Source organism: Salvia splendens, chromosome 1 (assembly GCF_004379255.2).
Source record: "Salvia splendens isolate huo1 chromosome 1, SspV2, whole genome shotgun sequence".
Taxonomy (NCBI): domain Eukaryota; kingdom Viridiplantae; phylum Streptophyta; class Magnoliopsida; order Lamiales; family Lamiaceae; genus Salvia; species Salvia splendens.
The window spans coordinates 31,019,239-31,038,392 of NC_056032.1; the positions used below are offsets into that span (position 1 = coordinate 31,019,239).

A 19,154-nucleotide genomic window follows, 5' to 3' on the forward strand; every position below is an offset into this window, starting at 1 on the left:
TTGGTTTTACTGCAAAATTTTTGTGAGACAAATACCTAAAAATGGTGTAAATTTTAAATATGGTGTGAATGATTAGAGTAAAACTATTTTTTTTGTGTGACATTTATAAAAATGTGTATAGATTTAGCGTAAATGGTTGGATATGGCCTTCCTACCCAACTGGCCAATATCAACTTTTGCAATAAAATTCATGATAAAAAGCGGCTCCTCATTTAATCTGCACTAATACTGTAAAAACTAAAAAGGATAAATTATTTTCAAGAAGTGTAGCATAAAATGGTTGAAAAGAATACGGAAGATAGATTTTGCAAGAGAGATATAAGAGCATCCATAGTGGTGCGGATGTCCTGACGGACATCTCCGGGGACATCCCAAAAACACCTCCTGCCACGTCATAAGGACTTCCCACTGCAATGCCACGTCATAAGGACATCCCACTGCACAGTGGCGGACATCCCCAAGGACATCCCGACGGACTTCCCACAATAATAAAAATTCACAAATTCACCAAATTAAACAATTTACGGAATTAAAATTTCGACACAAATACGGAGAAATTGCATCCACTTTATTTAAAAAAAACATACACAGTACAAAAAAACATACATAATTATTTTAAAAAATTACATAGTTAAAAAAAACCGCCGTCTCACTCCTCGGATTCCCCGCCGCCAGTACCCTCGTCGTCCCCGCCGGTAGTCCCCTCGTCGCCACTCTCCGCCATGTCTCCCAACCCCAAATCGCGCCGCATACTGTTGATGATATCCTTCAGCGACGACCTGTAATGGCGATCGGTCGATGTCCGCCATTCAACCATTGCACGTAACAGGGTTTCATGTTGCGCGACGCGGGCGAGTGAGGGGAGCTCGGGATCGTTTTGGGTAGGAGCTACCGATTGGTTCTCGGCGAACCCGCTGGCGCTTCCACTCGCCATCCGCGCCGCGGACTTTTGCCCCACCGGGCGACGGCGGCTGGCCGACGATGAAGGTGTCAGGAACTCTGCCTCGGCGGGGGGAGTTCGTGGGAACCAGCACTGCTACTGTACTCCCTGGAGACGCTGATCTTCGTCCGCATCGGCCAGCCAGATTCAACACCCGTAGTAAACTTGGCCGAAGTCTGCACCACAAGATACACCTCCCAATATTTGAATTCCCCGAAGCCCGCCGCAACGTCTTTGAACTGATGGTGAGACAGAAGCTTCACTTCCTCGACAGACATGCCGCTGGTTGCCGAGCGGAGGTTGTTTGTGTAAATGCCAGTGAATCGGCTGAGCTGCCTCTTCAGCCGCTCCCACTGTTTCCGGCATTGCTCTCCGTTGTGAGGCTTCCCCCCTGGCAGTTTGAATTGGAGGTAGCTTTGGCTAATGCGCCACCACATCCTGTCGATATGCTGGTTAGCCCCGATATATGGATCCTCCACTATACTGATCCACGCCTTCGCAAGCGCGATGCACTCCTCTGTGCTCCAGACGGTCCTCTCTTTCCCGCTGGATCCCTCCTCCACCTCAACGGCCACCGCCTCACCATCGTACCCAGTCGCAGGCGAGGTAGTGCCCCGTCCCCTGCCTCTCTCTCTCCTTGTCCTCCCCCTCCTCCATGTCGCCATTGGTGCGTCTGTGGGAGAATCCCGGATCGGAGATAGCCCCAACTCCTCAAACGAGAATGTCTCGATACCAGTGAACTGAGTCTCGAGAGGAGTACTCGGGGGTTGTCCGTCGACAGTAAATCCATATAGGGGCGATAGACATTGTCCACCGGTGATTGGGGGACCCCTGCCTACTCCCCCGCAGCGACAGGCGAGCCCTGCATCATTCTCGGCATCATCATCCCGGTCATCTGGGGCGGCATCATCCCCGGCATTCCGTGCATCATCCCCGGCATTGGGGTCATTCTGGCACTCACCCTGGGCATTTGGGGCATTTGGGGCATCATCCCATACCAAGGCGGCTACATGTTGTAGTACCCGGACATTATCCCCGCCGTCATTTGGGGTTGGGGCATCATCCCCGCCATTCCGGACATCGTGGCGAACATTGGGGTACTTCAGCCAACGGGAAAGATCAGTCCATGTGACTCGCTCGTGGCGGGGGAATCACTATCGTGGTGCTCCATTTATCTTCAAAAGAAAAGTATTTAGAGAGAGAGATACTCGTTAATACAAGTGGTGCTGATGAAATGAAGTTCAACGAGCCATATTTATAGAATTTTAGAAAAAAAATAATAAAATAATCGGGACGTCCGCGCGGACGTCCGTGGAGTCAACGCAATGGCGGACGTCCCGGGAACGCCGCGGAACTCCGGCACGCGGACGTCCGTATCCGCGTCACCGCTGCACAATGCGGACGTCCCGCGCGGAACTCCGGCACGCGGCCGGACGTCCGCCGGGACGGGCGCCATTGTGGATGCTCTAAGCATGTCAAAAGAAATACTCCCTCCGTCCGGCATTAGGAGTCCCGGTTGAGTTGGGTGCGGGTTTTAAGAAATATTTGAGTGTGTAATAATTGGAGTGTGTGATAATGGAATGTGAGACTCATTTGCATTATTATTTGCTTTATTCTTTGGATGTATTTTTACTTGTGCTTTTTAGTATTTTATTTTATAATATTTTTATTTCACTTTTTATGAAAATGTCTAGCTGGGACTTCTAATGCCGGACGGAGGGAGTACTAAAAAATTTTAGATGACTCAGAAAAAATTGTACTCTATGTCCTATAAAAATATAGACATACGATATAATACTAAAATTAAGACAATATTGGTAAAGTAATAGAGATGAAGAGAAGAGTAGTTAAAGTAGTGTTAGTGGATTGTGAGATCCATATTATTATTAGTGTTTTGATGATGATATAAGTTGTAAATAAATTGATGTATAAGGGTAATAAATTCGATAACTTTCCATAAATGGAAATGCTCATATTTTTATGGGACCAACGAAAATGAAAAATGCACATATTTTTATGATACGAACGAAGTATAACTATTGTCATAAGATCAGAATTAATGGTGGATTAGAAAATGAGAAAATTAATTATGTTATTGCCGCATCACTAGTCGCCTGCCAATTCACAAATTATGGCGTGCAAGTTGCAACACATCAATTCTCGATGCATAAATATTCCTTCTGTAAACATTTTTTATTCGACATGAAATTTATTTGGTTTTATTTTGTGAATTAAGTAAAATCAATAAAATATGAAAGACAACAAAATATAAATAATACTATTGTAATATCAGACCTTCGACGACACAATAGCGGACGTCCCGGTCGCCCGTCGCGGACGTCCGACCGGACGTCCGCCATTGGAGATGCTCTAACAAGGTGAAACTAGGTAAGAAAAACCCACGATTCAGCCCAATATGAAATCACTGCATACAACCGGATAATTAAACACTGGAGAAAAGCGAAGGTAGTCTGATATATCGGAGAAGCGATCTGTAAATCAGAAGGCTCGCAGAAAATGGGTGCTTTAAACTTGTCATCTCCAACACACTTCCCTTACTCTCTTCAGACACTCTCCATTTTATCCAATTCCAGATATGCCCCTTCCCTTTCTTTCAATTCCCTTCCCAGCCCCACCGCTCTCTTCCTCTCCGCATCCTTCAAGCACAAATCACCGGCGAAGCACCGCCGCCGCGGCCTCATCGTCTCCGCGCTGCAGAAGTTGTCGGAGACTGACTCGGTCACGGTTTCCTCCGATTCCGATGGAAACTTACCGTCCAATTCCGGTGTTTACGCCATTTACGACAGTGGCGGCGGCCTTCAATTCGTCGGCATAACGCGGAATCTCGCCGCCAGTGTTCTCGCTCACAAGAAGTCCTTGCCGGCGCTTTGTTCCGCCGTGAAGGTATCGAGTTTTGTGCTTAGTTAAATTGCGATTTTGCGATAACGCATGTGAAGAATCTGTACCTTTGTAGAAAGCTTTTAATTTTGAAGGATATTGCTTGATCGAGTTTGAATTAATCTTCAGCTCTGAATTTGGAGCATTTTAATTTGATCTATTGCCGAATTATAGTTGTTATATTGCAATTACTCGGATGAAATCCCCATTCCTTATCTGAATCCACCCGCCCCCAATTTTTAAATTAGGTTTTCATTGGAACTCTATGTGCGAAAAGGAATTTCATCTCATAATTTACTAGCTCAAATTCGTTAATTTACTCAACTTGGATCGAAATGTAGCACTAGAAAGTAGAAGCACTGTTTGATTGGCTGTTTTGCTTTTTCCAAATTCGACCATGCATTATTTGAAGCCCCTTGATTAAATGAGTTTAAACTTGACAGCGGTATCATTTGAGCTCAATCACATTGCCAAGTGAAATTGAATTGGAATTCAAGGGTGGGTTCATAAATTGAAAAGATTGAACTACGTTTAATTTTGTTTATTTTTTAACTTGGAAACCTAACAGTAAATCTTCTAATCGTAAGAAATAAGAATACCTATTGCTTATCTTTATCGTCCCACGCAGAGATTGCTTACAAATACACTTTCTTACATGTAGTTTATCGTTCCAGTCAGCTAAAGTTCGAACTGTGGGCTCAAAATGTTTGAACAAGATTCTGATTACAATAGGCACATATGCATCATTTCATTGATCTGTATAAGTTTTTGTTCCATTATGTGTAGTTCTTGTGTTTATCATTTGCCATTTCAAAATCATTGGATTGCCATTGTGTAGGTTGCAGTGGTAGAGGACCCAGATAAAAATGCTCTAACCGAAGCATGGAAAGAATGGTTGCAAGAACACATAGCAGCCACTGGGAAGGTTCCACCAGGAAATGAACCCGGGAATTCAACGTGGGTGAAAAGGGCTCCGAGAAAGAAGTCTGATCTGAGGTTGACACCAGGCCGCCACGTTCAGGTGACAGTGCCTCTGGAGGATCTCGTTGACAGGCTAGTGAAAGAGAACAAAGTGGTTGCATTCATCAAGGGTTCAAGAAGCGCCCCATTGTGTGGGTACTCACAGAGGGTCGTGGCGATTCTTGAAAACCAAGGGGTGGATTACGAGACCGTTGATGTGCTCGATGAAGAGTATAACTTTGGTTTGAGGGAGACGTTGAAGAATTACAGTAACTGGCCTACATTCCCTCAGATTTTTGTTAATGGAGAATTGGTTGGGGGCTGTGATATACTGACCTCCATGTATGAGAAAGGTGAGCTTGCTGGTATGTTCAAGTAGAATGTAATTTTATATACTCCTTTTTATCTTTTGTTTTTCAGAGTTTATTTTGGATCCAGGAGGAGAAAGAGGCAAAGCTAGTTGTATTAAGTTAAGTCAGATTATGGATTGATTGATCCATTGTTTTCATGTATCAATAAAAAACAGTTTCATTATATGAAACAAATGCAGATAGCATCGATTGTATACAATTCATCGATGTTTTGAACGGTAGAGCAGAGCTTCGACGACACAATTCACAATCAATGAACACAACTAACTACAACATGTGCTACTATGTCGCTGATGACATTTATCCAATTTGACTATCATTCGTGGAGTTCTTTTCTAGTCCAACCCGTGCCCAGTAGAGCTCTTTTTGCACAGAATCAACCTACATTTGGCACGAAAAAACATTGAAAGAACATTCCGTATTCCACACGGATGATTCGCGATCATCAAAGGTCCAAGGGGTTTGTGATTTCGGAAGTACTTGTTGATATCATGTAGACATGCATTATATTGCACAACATGATGATCGAGGATGAAAGACAAAATGACTCAAATTGGATATATGATCGGCTCGTCGAGCTCATCCTGAATTGAGAAGCAATGATTAATTGCTAGTTTTTTTTGCCAAATATAAAAAAAATTGCAAAACTGAAAGATCCAATAAAAAACTAGCTAAAAATAGTAGATTTTGAACCAGAACGGCTATTTTTGACCAGAAATTGAAATTTTGGGGAACATCATGCAAAAAAAATAAATGTTAAACAATAAAATTGGATAAAATAGTTGCATATTTTGTGTTGAAATTAAAACTATTGGTTGCAAACTTAAAATTGGAATTGTTCCGGTTTGGAACCGGCTATTCTTGCTTGCTCCGTTGGTGGGTACATAATTTGCAATACTACTAGAATTTAGATACTGTGGTCAAGTGAAATATCATAACATGTAAATTATGCTCAATTTAATCCCAAAATATCATTTAATAAGAAAGAAAAGTCCCAAAATAGTTGTAGTCACAATTCATAAATTTTGGAAAGTGATAATTTGGATACGTGTACCATTTTTCTTCTATAGTAATGTCTGGTCACCAAATCCAGAAACAACCTAACATGGGAAGGCTTGTATAATCTCGACCCACAAAATATAACTTAGAAAATGAAGTTTTGTGTTTGAATAATTGAGTCTAATAATAGTAATTTGAGAGCAATTACTAATACAACTAACATTCCTAATTTCCATTATATACGCTTCTTATCTTATCCAGAAAACGACAAGTAATTTATTACTAGTTCGTAGTTATAAAAAAGAATGCTTAATCATCTTAAAATTGATTAATTCGTCAGTTTTAACTAACTTTCTTTCAAAATTCCTCGCACCAATTGGATCGTTGACTCGATTCAGTCTCTTCTAAACATTTCCGAATCCAAACTTTTCTCACAAAAAATAAAAAGAAGTTTCAGAAAAAGGAGGTAATGGAGGCGGAAATCGAATCGAATTCATATGGTAGTTTCAAGCTGTGGAGCGAATTGGAATTAGAGGAGTTCGCCGATAAATTAGTGTTTAAATCTGTTGAATCGCCGGATCAAGGCTTCTGTATTAACCGATTTGATGGAAATATCGACAAGCTTGACAACGGTCAGTATGGTGCTAATTATTCGTTGATAGTATGTATATAATTTTTGGTTTGATTGTCAATTATCGGAGATCGTCATGTTTATTTCTTTGAGAAGAATTTCTTTGGAAATAGTTAATGTCTTTGTGTTTTTACTACGTAAAGGGGCAGATTGGAGATTTTGATTTCAAGGAACTTCTGTATGAGCTACCAATTAGCGACTATGCCAATTTTGTTTTGAAGTTTCAATTTATAATGTCATTGTGGCACAAAAAGTAGTTATTCTAGTGATATTATAGAGTAGTTTACTACTAAATGTTAATGGTGTTCATGAGGAGGAGGAGCCAATTGTGCAGGAATAGAAATTTGTTATGCAATACTATAAAAGAAATAATTATTTTGGATGATATTCTTTTCCCTTTTCTCGATTATTTCCCTTTTTTTCTCTCTGCGTAAAACAACGTCACTGCTGAAATTTCTGATTCTCAATCTATTGTTGCGTGGTGTTAATTTTCAGATATAGGTGAGGGTCCTTCTGGAAGTCCTAAAGTCTCGACTGTATATGGCGTCGCTGGAACAATTAGGTTGCTTGCAGGTGCTATTTTTAACTAGTCATAGAACTGTGTTCTACCACCATTATTATGAATAAGCATCAGCTCTTTACAGCGAAGAATATGTCTGGCAATTAGTTATTCGAACTGTTTTGTGTGGTCACTAGTACTGCATTTGTGAAAATGTTCATCAATTTCCAGAGCTAGAATGTTCAGCTTCTTATGTTTTATGTTATAGAAAGGATGTGAAAGAGGGATTAGACTTGAACTATATACATAGTAAGTTGACAATTCTACAAAGTACTTAATCCTTCAAAATAAATTGCACCATATGCTATCTGGGTACAGCTCCTTCATTACACTGACTAGATTGACTCCAATGGAAACATGATATACAATCACATTGGAATGTGCATTGAAAGGGACAATTAATGCATAGATTTAATTCATCTGATCATATGCTTATCTAACATGTTGCTGTTCTGTCTACCATACTGGCCAAACTGACAGACTATCTTTTTGTAGGTACATATGTGATGGTTATAACTTCTAGGAAGGAAGTTGGAAATTATCTTGGTTTTCCTGTTTTCCTGGTTACATCAATGAAGTTTATATCCTGCAATGAAGCTTCAAGAAACTTAACTAATCAAGAAGTATACTTTTGCATTCTTCATTTAGTTAATGTTTCAAAGTTCCTGACAGTTTGACTAGATAAGTAACAAGTCCATCTATTTACAGAAAAGGGATGAAGATTACTTTATGACTCTATTGAAGACAATTGAATCAACTCCTGGCTTGTATTATTCTTATAGAACTGATATAACACTGAAGTACGTTTTCTGTATAACTTTCTCCTATGCTTGTGTTTACATGAAAACCAGTTTTTATTGATTCGTCTTAAAAATAGCTGATACATTTACCAGCTTGCAGAGAAGATGCAAGTTGGCAAAAGGATGGGAGAGTAAGCCAATTTGGAAGCAGGTATCTTGGTTTTACTCCAAGTTTTTAATTGGCTTGCTTATGATTCATATTTGGTACATTGTAGAGAATAGATTAACATATCAATTGTACATCATTTACTTGGAAAATATTGTTTCTCTTCTTTTACAAATCTAGATACTAAATTGATAAATATGTTTAGCTCGTCCACTACATTGATTGTGCCTCACATTGGAATTTTGCTCAACCTTTTTCTTTTCCTTGAGGTTTTTAAAATGCATTTTTCGTGAAACTGAATTCTGGTGGATTGCAGGGTGACCCACGATTTGTTTGGAATCGGAATTTATTAGAGGAGCTTATTGAGAATAAGGTTAGATATATATATATTGCCTTCCACTATGCTGGATAAAGAACATGCTACAAGTTCTATGTTGGATGGTTTCGTTTTATTTTCTTTTCTTTTTTTTTTATAAATTTAAACCTCCATAGTTGTTTCTTATTCTTTCCTCACCGATGGAATGTTTTTTAGATAGAAAGTCTGTAGGAATGAAGTTTGGTTTTAGATTGAGGGTTCTGTTGTGCTCATTACTCATGAGTCTGTTGTGGTATATCTTATTTTAATGGTGTGCTTTAATCGTGCAGCTTGATGAATTCATCATCCCTTTATTACAAGGAAATATCCTTACCTCGGTCTCTGACCCCCCCCCCCCCCACTTGCACATACATAAATGTAATTTTTATGTTCTGTTTTTCATATCAAGCATCTAATAATAAAAAAAAGGATTATGTTTTACTTGACTAAGGATAACGCTTTCAGACTGGAGAACTGAAGCTAAAAGATTCTCCTGCTATTATTAAAATAGTTTCACGAAGGTGTACGAGGCGCTTAGGTAACAAAACATGGGTTGTCTTTTATTACATAAAATAAATTTTGGATCCTTTAAAATTCAACTTATTGCACATCTTGATTTAGGAACAAGAATGTGGAGACGAGGAGCCAATTTAGAAGGGGATGCTGCTAATTTTATAGAAACCGAGCAGCTGCTGGAATTCAAAGATCGTATATCTTCTTTTCTGCAGGTTTACTTCAGTTATCTTCATCCTCCTGTAGGAGATAGATTGTTGTAAATATCTGGAACCTCGCCTTATTTGATCCGATTGATCCCTTTCTTAATTAAAGCAGATAGTAAGGAATAATAGATATCAATCGCATGCAACAGTAGGGATGAAAACAGTTTTCTACCTTCACATCTTGCTTCTTTTTTCTTGAAATACCCCTGCTTAAGCACCTTGAGCTAGAACTTTTGATATATCTAAACTGGAATAGATACCTGTTTTACAAGCTTCTTTATGCTTAACAATTAAGTTAATGTGAAGTAGGGAAGCCATATAAGAAGTTGAACTTTGTGAACTTTTATTTATATATCCTTTTCACTTTAATCAAAACTGTGGATTTTCATGTTTACTTATCACGGTTTTTTCAAGTCCATTAATAAATACTCCCTCCGTCTCATAGAAATAGTCCATTTGGGTTTGGCACGGGTTTTAATGTGTAATTGGTAAAGTAAGAGAGAAGGAGAAAAAATAGTTGAAATTGTGTAGTGGATGGTGGGCCCATAAATGATAAAGTAAAAGAGAAGGAAAAAAAGGTTACCATAAATGGGTATGGACTATTTCTATGGGACGGACGAAAAAGGAAATATGGCCTATTTCTATGGGACGGAGGGAGTATGTATTAGAATGACTGTATATTGAAGATCTGGAGTGGATGCCCTTTTCTTTTGGATGCTCTAACCGCAGGGAGGAAAACTCATAATAAAAACCCTGTTTTTTAGGTTAGGGGCTCAATTCCACTTCTATGGGAGCAAATTGTTGATTTGAGCTACAAACCACATCTTCAACTAATTAATCATGAAAATACAGTACGTATATATCCTTCTAATTAACTTCCTGTTTCAGAGTAATGTTTTTTTCTGTATCTACTCTTTTATTCATTGCTAACCCTATTATATCTGCTTGTACCAGTCTATGGTTGCCGAACGGCATTTCAATGATCTATTGAAATGTTATGGAGGGTGTATTGTGGTTGACTTGACAGATAAGGTTAGATATTCTTGGTCAATACCCCTAGAGTTTCCAAGCAATATGCTGTTGAATGAGTCCGGTTTTAGTTGTTTATACTGTATTCTCTAATATTTTGTCCAAAGGTGGTGATAATTTGGTCATTTTCTTCTTAGTCAATTTTGCATTCATGGTAGTCAAAACTGTCTCTGTTTATTAATTCATCTTTGCTTTTGTATATATGATTTTAACTCTGTTGGTTTCCTCTAAACACTGACTCCATCCGTCCCAAGGAAGATGACCCCTTCCTTGGGTGGCACGTGATTTTATGCAGTTTTATTTTGTGTGTTAAGTGGAGAGAGTAAAGTAAGAGAGAGGGAATAAAGTAGAGTGGGAAAGGTGTTTCCATTTTTAGTAATGAGCTTGGTTGGGACAAACCAAAAAGGAAAGTGGGTCATCTTCAGTCGGACGATGGGAGTACATTACAAAAAGAATGACACATCTACTGATTGTCTAAGATTTGCACCTGTTCAATTATCTCAAATTCCACTATGTAATGTGTTTTTTTTAATGCCTATTAATAGTCTCGTACAAATTTGACTGGGTACTCTGTTTCTTTCTGTCTTTAGCATGGAGATGAAGGTATGTTAAGTACAGCTTATGAAGAAGAAATGCAAAAACATCCAAATGTGAGGTGCGTTATTTATATTGGTTCTGTAAAACTATGATATATACTTCTGTTTCGCATATTAGGAATAAAATTGCCTAAGATAGCAACATGAAGTCCCAGTCAGAGCATAATCTGAGAGTTAAAGCGATGGATGAATGAAATATGAGCAGAGAAAGAACGAAACAGCCTGCTGGAGGAGAAACTAAAGAACAAAAACAGGGAACAAAAGAGAACAGAGATAAAACTGAATAAAAGAGAACAGAGATAAATCCGCTTACAAGGCCCTACGGAAACTACCGCCCTATACTACTTTTTCCAAAACACATAGCTCTTCCAGTGAGTAGCTCTTTATAAAAACTACTCCCTCCGTCCCATAAGAATATGCACTCTTCCTTTTTCGTCCGTCCCACAAGAATATGCACTTTCCAATTTTGGTAACTCTTTTCTTTCTAATGAGGTGGGACTCATTCTCCACTAACAATACTTTAATTACTTTTTCTCTCAACCTCTCTCTTACTTTACCAATTATGCATTAAAACCCGTCCCGAACCCAAAGTGCATATTCTTTGGGGACGGAGGGAGTACTAAAGACTGGTACTTTAAATATAACTATGTAACATAAACCACTACACTCACAATAAACAACATACAAATAATGACCAATAAAATATAAAGACTCTTGCAAAGGATAAGGAGTGATCCTCATCATCCACGTTCACCAGCAGTGGATTAATGAAATATGAGGAGAGAATGAACAAAAAGCCTGCTGAAGAAGAAATGGAAGAACAAAAACAGCGAACAAAAATATAAAACAAAATAAAAGACAACAGAGATAGATCCTCCTACGAGGCCCTAAGTATCTACAGTTCTATGCTACCTTTTCCAAGACACATAGCTTTTCCATTGAGGAACTGTTTATAATAAGTACTCAGGACTCATACTTAAATAAACCTCCTAACCCTAAACCAACTCTAACTCTGATAGATAACCACTAGACTCCTTGAGACAATACACAACTAAGTAACTAACAAATAATAATTAATAAAAATCTAAAGGCTCTTGCAGGGCATAGGGGATGATCTTTATCATAATCACACTTTATAGTTTTTGAAAATTCTAAATTCTTATACTAGAACTTAAGGAAATGAAATGCTTGTCCTTTTATCTTTTTTTTTTACTGAAAGAGCATAATTGATCCACTGACTGCTCCAAAATTTCTGTGCCTAGATTATAGATGACTCATAAATTAAAATATGTTGTGTTGAACTATGTTTTCTTTCCAACTACTCCCTCCGTCCCATAATAAGAGTCTTGTTTTGCCATTTCGGTCCGTCCCACAATAAGAGTCCTATTTCACTTTTGCCTTAAATGGTAAGTAGGCCGTACATTCCACCAACTTATTCCCCTTACATATTGTTATAAAACTAATATATATATAAGTGGGACTCATATTCCATTAACTTATTCAACCCACTTTTCTTTACATTTCTTAATATACGTGCCATAACTAAATAGGACTCCTATTCTGGGACGGAGGGAGTATGTATTAACCATATACAGTACAGCGATCTGTTTGAATTCTTTGTACTTCCCCCTTCTGTTTTCCTCCATGTTTTTAATGTGGGAAAATATAACATGTTTATATGTTGTTGCTCTAGGTATGTCTCATTTGACTTCCACCAGTCATGTGGCCATGGAAACTTTGATAATATCCAACTTCTGTACGACAAAATTTCTGAAGACTTTGAGAAGCAAGGGTAATATTTGGACTTTGCATTTCAAGTTTCTTATTTCTGAAATGTTTTTGTGAATGATACTATGGTGGATATTGGTAATGCCCTTTTAATATTTACTATTCTAGCTGAACAGATACTTCCTTTTAGATTCTGAAGGAAAGATTCTAGCAGAACAGGAGGGAGTGGTTAGGTCGAACTGCATTGATTGCCTTGATAGGACAAATGTAACACAGGTTGGAGGCCTACATATTCATTTTCCTCCATTCGATAACTAGCAATCCCTGCACAGGACCTTTTCCTTATCAATAGTAAAAAATATATTAATTATTGTTTTACTGTTTTTTTTAAATCATGAATTCTTACATATTAATAAATTGATGTTTCAAGTGCATAGCTACCTTGCACAAAAATCTTTGAATTCACAGCTACAGAGAATTGGTGCCATTTCTTCAACTGAAAGCATTTCAATGTTCAGTGAAGATTTTGAAGTTTTTAAGACCTGTATGTATCAAATATGATTAATTCTTTTACAATGTTACTTTTGATAGACTCTAAAGTACTAATCTTTTTACCATGCTATTCATGGCACGGTGGCAGTATGGGTAGAGCACGGGGATGAGATAAGCCTAGAGTACTCTGGAACTCATGCTTTAAAGCGGGACCTGGTAAGGTAACCATAGAACTTGGGAAAATTACTAAATCTCTGGATTATTGTCATATGATAAATAGAAATTGACAAAGTCTAGATGTTTTGGATGCATTTTGTCACAGGTATGGAAAACAGACATTGTCTGGTATTATTAAAGATGGGATAAGTGCCCTGTCAAGATATTACTTAAATAATTTTCAAGATGGGGTTCGGCAGGTAAATTATCTAGTACTAGTTCTATTGTTCATACTCGTTTATCTTTCATCTTCCCCGTGTTTCTTTTTTTTTTTTGCAATTTTACATTATTTTTTCTTGGGTTGTTTAAAAAATAGCATGATTTTCGAACCTATGGTGACTTTTTAGCCTGAATTTACAATAATTACAAATATGGCCTAAAACACTGGCAAACTGTGGTTGACATGTATCACCGAAAAAGCTGAGTTGGAATAAAAAATATAAATAAATAACAATGACAGATATTTTATGAATAACCCTATATACATATGAGTATTTGTATATAGATGAGTTTGAGTTTGAGTTTGGTGTAAATGGTTGAAGATAGTCTAAGTTGAGGCTATATTTTTAGAAATAACCCTATCGGTCCTGATATCTATACCTCGCCCGCAGGATGCTATCGATCTTATCTGTGGTCACTATACCGTGAGCAGAATTAGACCCTCTCCGCTCCAGCCTAAAGCAATTGATACCCTCTCAGTAAGATATAATCTTTTGCATAATCATCACATTCGTTTTCAGGCTTCACAATTGGAATCTCAAATATCCATTCACTCACTCTGTGTTAACAATAAACTAGCTCACTTTCTAACTCGTGAACTGTATATTTTCAGTACCTTCCCATTGCATCTGCTTTAGTAATTGGAGGCTTGGCTGTGACGTCAATCACATTAAATCAAGGTATCGTTACATTTATCTCAAGCAAGTGCTAACCGGTCACTAACATCGTCTGGTGTTTATTTACTGCACTGCAGCAGGTCGAAATGCACAGCAGTATCTATCTTCTGTGGTCTGCGCTGGGCTAACTGCTGGATTGATGGCTGTTGTTAAGGCCAATGGGAGGCAAATATGTTCGAGGCCTCGCTTGTGTGGTCTGTTTTAGGCGACACTTGTACACTAGCCAAGACAAGTTTTTCGAAATTTGTCTAATAAAACTAAGAATAGAAGAGGCTGTGATGAACTGTGAAACTCAATTATTTCGCAATGTATAAATTTACTTCACTTTGTTATTGGTGAGCATAGTTTTATAAAGCGCACGAGTATGGAGATCTTCACATCATGCAACATTGATTGCATAATCTAAGCTTGGTTTCATCATATACCTGAATTTGCTAAAATAACATTAATAGAAACCACTGGAGATTGGAATATTCACATCCCATACATGAAATTGCTTGAAATTACAGAGATGGCGATGCCACTCTTATTGGAGTACTAATCAATAATACTTGTAATATAAAAGGTTCAACTGTAACAAATTTGTAGCTAGTCGAGTTTCTCTTTTAATTGGCGCACATATGCTAATTCCAACCACCCGTCTTGGGACGCAGAAGCCAAGCAACTTAACAAAACCCAGTCAAACTCGTGGAGCCACAGTATCACAGACGACTCCGGTTGCTCGATGCTGCTGGCCTGAAACTGGCGATTCCTGTGATCTCTCTGCCCGTTACAAGGGTGTTGATGTCGTAAGTGCCTTCATATGTATATATGGGCTCCAAATCGCAGAACGCCTGACAAAAAAATCACATGGTAACAAACAAGGGAAAGAGTTGGTGCATCTCTTAAACAATGCAAGATCGTTACTCTAACAAATATACTAAGATGAAAATTCGCTCTTTGGATACAGATCTAAAGGTTACATGATACCGTACCTTTGCAACAAGAAAATCGGTTAAAATCCCATTGCCACCAAGTAATTCCCGCCCAAGAGAAACAGTTTCTCTTGCCTTCAAGGAAATCCATGACTGAATGGAAAGTTTCAGTTAGAACCGAAATGTGCTATTCTCCATGTTTCTTGATTAACCAAGTGCAATAGCAATATTTTACCTTGCCCATGCTAGCTTGACCAGGAGTCATTTTACCACTCTCGTACAGCTTGCACAGCCTCCAACCAACGAGAAACATTGCTTGAATATTACTTAACATGCGAACTAATTTCTGTTGGTTGATCTGGAAAGCTGCCAATGGAGCACCAAATTGCTTCCTCTCCTTCAGGTACCTTTCATATAATCAAGCTCATAAAGTTCAAGAAAGGGATTAAGGAAATACAATGGGTCGTGCACTGCACAGGTGAGGTAGTAGCATAAAATAAAAAATAAGTTAGTTATTTACCTGTGACAAATGTCATACACACCCATCGATATGCCAATTGGCTGCCAAGCAACCATGACACGAGAAACAGCAAGCACCTACTTCCAGGTAATGTTCAATCATTAGCAATGTAAAGAAATCCAATTATTTGAACAAGGTTGTGTTACCCTTTCGAAGCAGAAGGTAGATGATAAAGATACAGAGCCAGAAAATTTCTTCAAGTATCATTATGAATATCATGTGCTATTGATTCAGGCAACAGAAGAAACTAGCCAAGACATGTTCTAGGATATTGTACCTTGCTTGTATCTTGAAATGAATTAACTCCGGAAAGCCTGTCTTCATCAGGTACAAAAACTTTTTCCAGTAAAATATCACCGTTTTGTACAATTCTTAGGCCAATTTTGTTTTCTATTTTGGTCGCTTGTAAACCCGGAGCATCCTTCTTCACGATGAATCTATAGCAAATTCAGATCAGGTAAATAATGTTGATACATGTGCTAGAATTTGGATCATGATCAGCATCATAGAAACAATGTTATCACAAGGAGAAAAAAAAAGTGATCAATACAGACCATGAAAATGTAGATCTCCTTAATAAATCACAAGGGCTGAATGAGGGAGAGAGAGAGAGATTTAGAGAGACTGTATAATGTGTTAGTAGCATAGTAAAACTTGCTTATGCAGAAAGAGAAACATTCAGTTTTTTTACTTACCCATTAATCTGATTCGTAGCAGTGTTTCTAGCAAAGATAACTAAAATATCTGCAAAAGTACTATTCCCTATCCACCGCTTTTGGCCATCAAGTATCCAACCACCCTCGACCTGATTATTTGAATCCAAAGTAAGTATCTACAATAGTGGTCAACACAAGCAAACACATTGATGCAAACTAATATAGACATAATATGAGATGTCACGTTTGAGGAATCATGGTTTTCTTAATTAAAACCTCATTTTCTGAAATTCTGTCCCTACAAGATCATTTATATATAAACACAGTATAAAGTAATGAGAAAGGAATAAAGAGTAAAAATTTATACTCCAAACCTTTCTTGCAGTTGTTCTCAGAGCACTTGCATCACTACCATAATCAGGTTCAGTTAGCCCCTAGCACCAATCAACAACAAAGTTAGCTACCAATTTGCGGACATATCAAGAAAAGAGAATATGCATTGCAAATGCTTCTCACCCAGCACGCTATTGTCTTCAGTTCTGCAAGGGATGGTAGATATTTCTGCTTTTGTGCTTCTGATCCACAAAGTCCTATCATTACAAGGAAAACAAATAACAAAAATAAGTCCGATCACCATCAAGGAAACAAGACCAAAATCAACAAGCAGTAGCAAGGTTACCAATTGTCAGCATTGCCAAGGAGGAATGCACCAATACGAACGTCGAACAGCTAGCATCAACTCTTGCCAGTTCTGCTGTAGCAATGGCATTCGCAGTTATGGAGAGGTTGGGACAACCATAGCCCTATACAGTATGCAGTTAGATTCCAAACTGGCTCCATCTCCATAGCCATCTTTCGGAATGTAAAAGCACAGAAAAGTTCCAAACGAAATACCTTGATACTGCCACCGGCTACACGCAGCGCACCAAGCTTCGGAACCACTTCAAATGGAAATTCTGCCTTCTCCCAATACTGAAAGACACAACAGTATACAATAAGCTAGAGCCTCTCTCTCGCACTAATTTAACACATCTGGCTAATAACAAACATATATATACGAATAATCAGAAAGTGTACAAACAATTTGGTTACAAAATAAGAACACCTTTGCCATTATCGGAGCAACTTCTTTCTCCATGCACTCTCGCACTCTCTTCCTCACAGCTTGCTCCTCGGCAGTCAATAGATCATCAAATTGATAATAATCCGAAACTGTAAACTCAACAATTCAGATATAGCAAAATCAGCACCAGTACAAAGCATGATTTTCACAAAAAAATAAGGAAAAAAAGTGAAGCTCAAATGGAATCAAATGTGCAAAAATATCAGAAGCACACGAGTTTAAATTCCAATTCACTAATAGTGTTTCGCAACTGAAATCCACGCAGATCGCTTTAATCCTTCAATAAAATAGCAGCAATCTTTCAACTTACCGCTGGGAGGAAAGGCCGAAGCTGGAGTTGCTTGAGGAAATGAGACGGAAACATCCAACGCTGGCAAATCAAAATACGCGCTCTTCGCCTCTTTGTTCATATCTTCTGCACAACCAATTCAACCATTTTTCGATGTTACATCTAAATCGATTACCTTGGTAAATAAATTGATTAACAATAAATCGGATCACGATGATACAGTAACGTAACATAAATGGCAAAGGAAAACAGAAGAAAAAAAACTAAAATAATATATGCGCGTGTTTGTGTGAGTGAAAAACCTTGAGCTCTGGCAGCTGGAACTTTCATGGCGACGGATTTCTCACAATTGCAGATGAATGAAGCGAAATTGGATAAGCAAGCGAAATGAAAAAGAATCGATATAAATAGTAGATTCTGTAGGCTTGGAACATCTACTACAGGATAATTAAATTTTACGTGCAAAATGTTTCATTAGCGTTTCAAAATAGTATAAAAAGTTATAATGTTACTTAAATCATTTCATTAATGTTTTAAGTAAATACATTCGGTTAAAAAGTTTAAACACCGTTAGTTTTGTTAACCAAAAGAATGAGAAATATATAAGAAAAAAAATACGGGGGAACTGAAAATTTTCATTGAAGAACCAAAGTAAGCAAAAAAGTTTGGCCAAAAAAATTATTCCCAAACTTTCCATCAAAAAGTCAAATAAACTCAGTTCTCACGACGATAATCATTAGACATTATTTTTAAATAAAAATACTAATCGAAAGTTGCAAATCATAAAAGGTATAGTAATATTCAGAGTCCAGCAAAAACACTAGACAAATTAGTTAGATTTTTATGGGTTAATCATTTCAAATGTAAACCACAGAAATGTGCTCCATATTCATTTTTGGAGTAGTGGAATTGTGGGAACAAATTTGTTCACTAAACTGATACGGACTAATACTCTTCAGACTTATAAATTGCATTTAACTCATTAATTCTTGTACTCCTATTATTCTGCTAATAAATTAAATAGGATAGTTAACAAAACTAACGTGTTTAAACTTTTTAATGGAATGTATTAACTTAAAACATTAATAAAACTTTTTGTATGGTTTATGTAAATTTATAACTTTTTGTACTATTTTGTAACACTAATGAAACATTTTGTATGTAAAATGTAATTACCCCATGTCTACAACTAGGAAAATAAATAAATTAATAAAGTACTATATTTATTATTTATCTTTTCCAAGCTATAATTATACTTTCTTAAAAATAATAAACTTTAATAAAAGAAAGTAAATTATAAAAACAAAAATAAATAACTTTTTTATTTTTTTATCAAGAAAAGATAAAAATATCTTTT

At 37.6% G+C, this 19,154-nt stretch overlaps 3 protein-coding genes across 3 annotated transcripts; 2 read left to right on the forward strand and 1 right to left on the reverse strand.

Annotated features, from left to right (window-relative positions):
• Positions 1–3,362: 3,362 nt before the first annotated feature.
• LOC121798086 (bifunctional monothiol glutaredoxin-S16, chloroplastic-like) lies at positions 3,363–5,332 on the forward strand. The gene is made up of 2 exons (XM_042196922.1): positions 3,363–3,844; positions 4,677–5,332. The coding sequence occupies exons 1-2, from the start codon at positions 3,458–3,460 to the stop codon at positions 5,175–5,177; spliced, it is 888 nt and encodes a 295-aa protein (XP_042052856.1). The 5' UTR covers positions 3,363–3,457; the 3' UTR covers positions 5,178–5,332.
• Positions 5,333–6,474: 1,142 nt separating this feature from the next.
• LOC121746939 (phosphoinositide phosphatase SAC8-like) lies at positions 6,475–14,627 on the forward strand. Its single transcript, XM_042140903.1, has 20 exons — positions 6,475–6,800; positions 7,295–7,372; positions 7,854–7,981; positions 8,067–8,158; positions 8,252–8,309; positions 8,581–8,637; positions 8,910–8,943; positions 9,077–9,157; positions 9,241–9,347; positions 10,103–10,189; positions 10,293–10,370; positions 10,958–11,022; positions 12,657–12,755; positions 12,868–12,974; positions 13,122–13,235; positions 13,332–13,404; positions 13,506–13,599; positions 14,011–14,097; positions 14,232–14,298; positions 14,373–14,627. The coding sequence occupies exons 1-20, from the start codon at positions 6,638–6,640 to the stop codon at positions 14,498–14,500; spliced, it is 1,797 nt and encodes a 598-aa protein (XP_041996837.1). The 5' UTR covers positions 6,475–6,637; the 3' UTR covers positions 14,501–14,627.
• A 90-nt stretch (positions 14,628–14,717) lies between these two features.
• On the reverse strand, positions 14,718–18,259 carry LOC121746930 (acyl-coenzyme A oxidase 4, peroxisomal-like). Its single transcript, XM_042140892.1, has 13 exons — positions 18,100–18,259; positions 17,819–17,923; positions 17,491–17,597; positions 17,280–17,357; positions 17,065–17,188; positions 16,902–16,975; positions 16,760–16,819; positions 16,425–16,534; positions 16,007–16,166; positions 15,730–15,806; positions 15,445–15,616; positions 15,270–15,362; positions 14,718–15,128 (listed from the first exon to the last, which is right to left on the reverse strand). The coding sequence occupies exons 1-13, from the start codon at positions 18,125–18,127 to the stop codon at positions 14,997–14,999; spliced, it is 1,320 nt and encodes a 439-aa protein (XP_041996826.1). The 5' UTR covers positions 18,128–18,259; the 3' UTR covers positions 14,718–14,996.
• Between the last annotated feature and the right edge of the window lie 895 nt (positions 18,260–19,154).

Coding starts and splice junctions, on each gene's coding strand:
- LOC121798086 (XM_042196922.1), top strand. CDS start 3,458: ATGGGTGCTTTAAACTTGTCATCTCCAACACACTTCCCTTACTCTCTT. Junction 3,845..4,676: donor CGCTTTGTTCCGCCGTGAAG/GTATCGAGTTTT, acceptor GCCATTGTGTAG/GTTGCAGTGGTAGAGGACCC.
- LOC121746939 (XM_042140903.1), top strand. CDS start 6,638: ATGGAGGCGGAAATCGAATCGAATTCATATGGTAGTTTCAAGCTGTGG. Junction 8,944..9,076: donor CATCCCTTTATTACAAGGAA/ATATCCTTACCT, acceptor ACTAAGGATAAC/GCTTTCAGACTGGAGAACTG. Junction 12,756..12,867: donor GAAGACTTTGAGAAGCAAGG/GTAATATTTGGA, acceptor CTAGCTGAACAG/ATACTTCCTTTTAGATTCTG.
- LOC121746930 (XM_042140892.1), bottom strand. CDS start 18,127: ATGAAAGTTCCAGCTGCCAGAGCTCAAG. Junction 17,189..17,279: donor TAGCCGGTGGCAGTATCAAG/GTATTTCGTTTG, acceptor CATACTGTATAG/GGCTATGGTTGTCCCAACCT. Junction 15,129..15,269: donor CCGATTTTCTTGTTGCAAAG/GTACGGTATCAT, acceptor TTTTTTTGTCAG/GCGTTCTGCGATTTGGAGCC.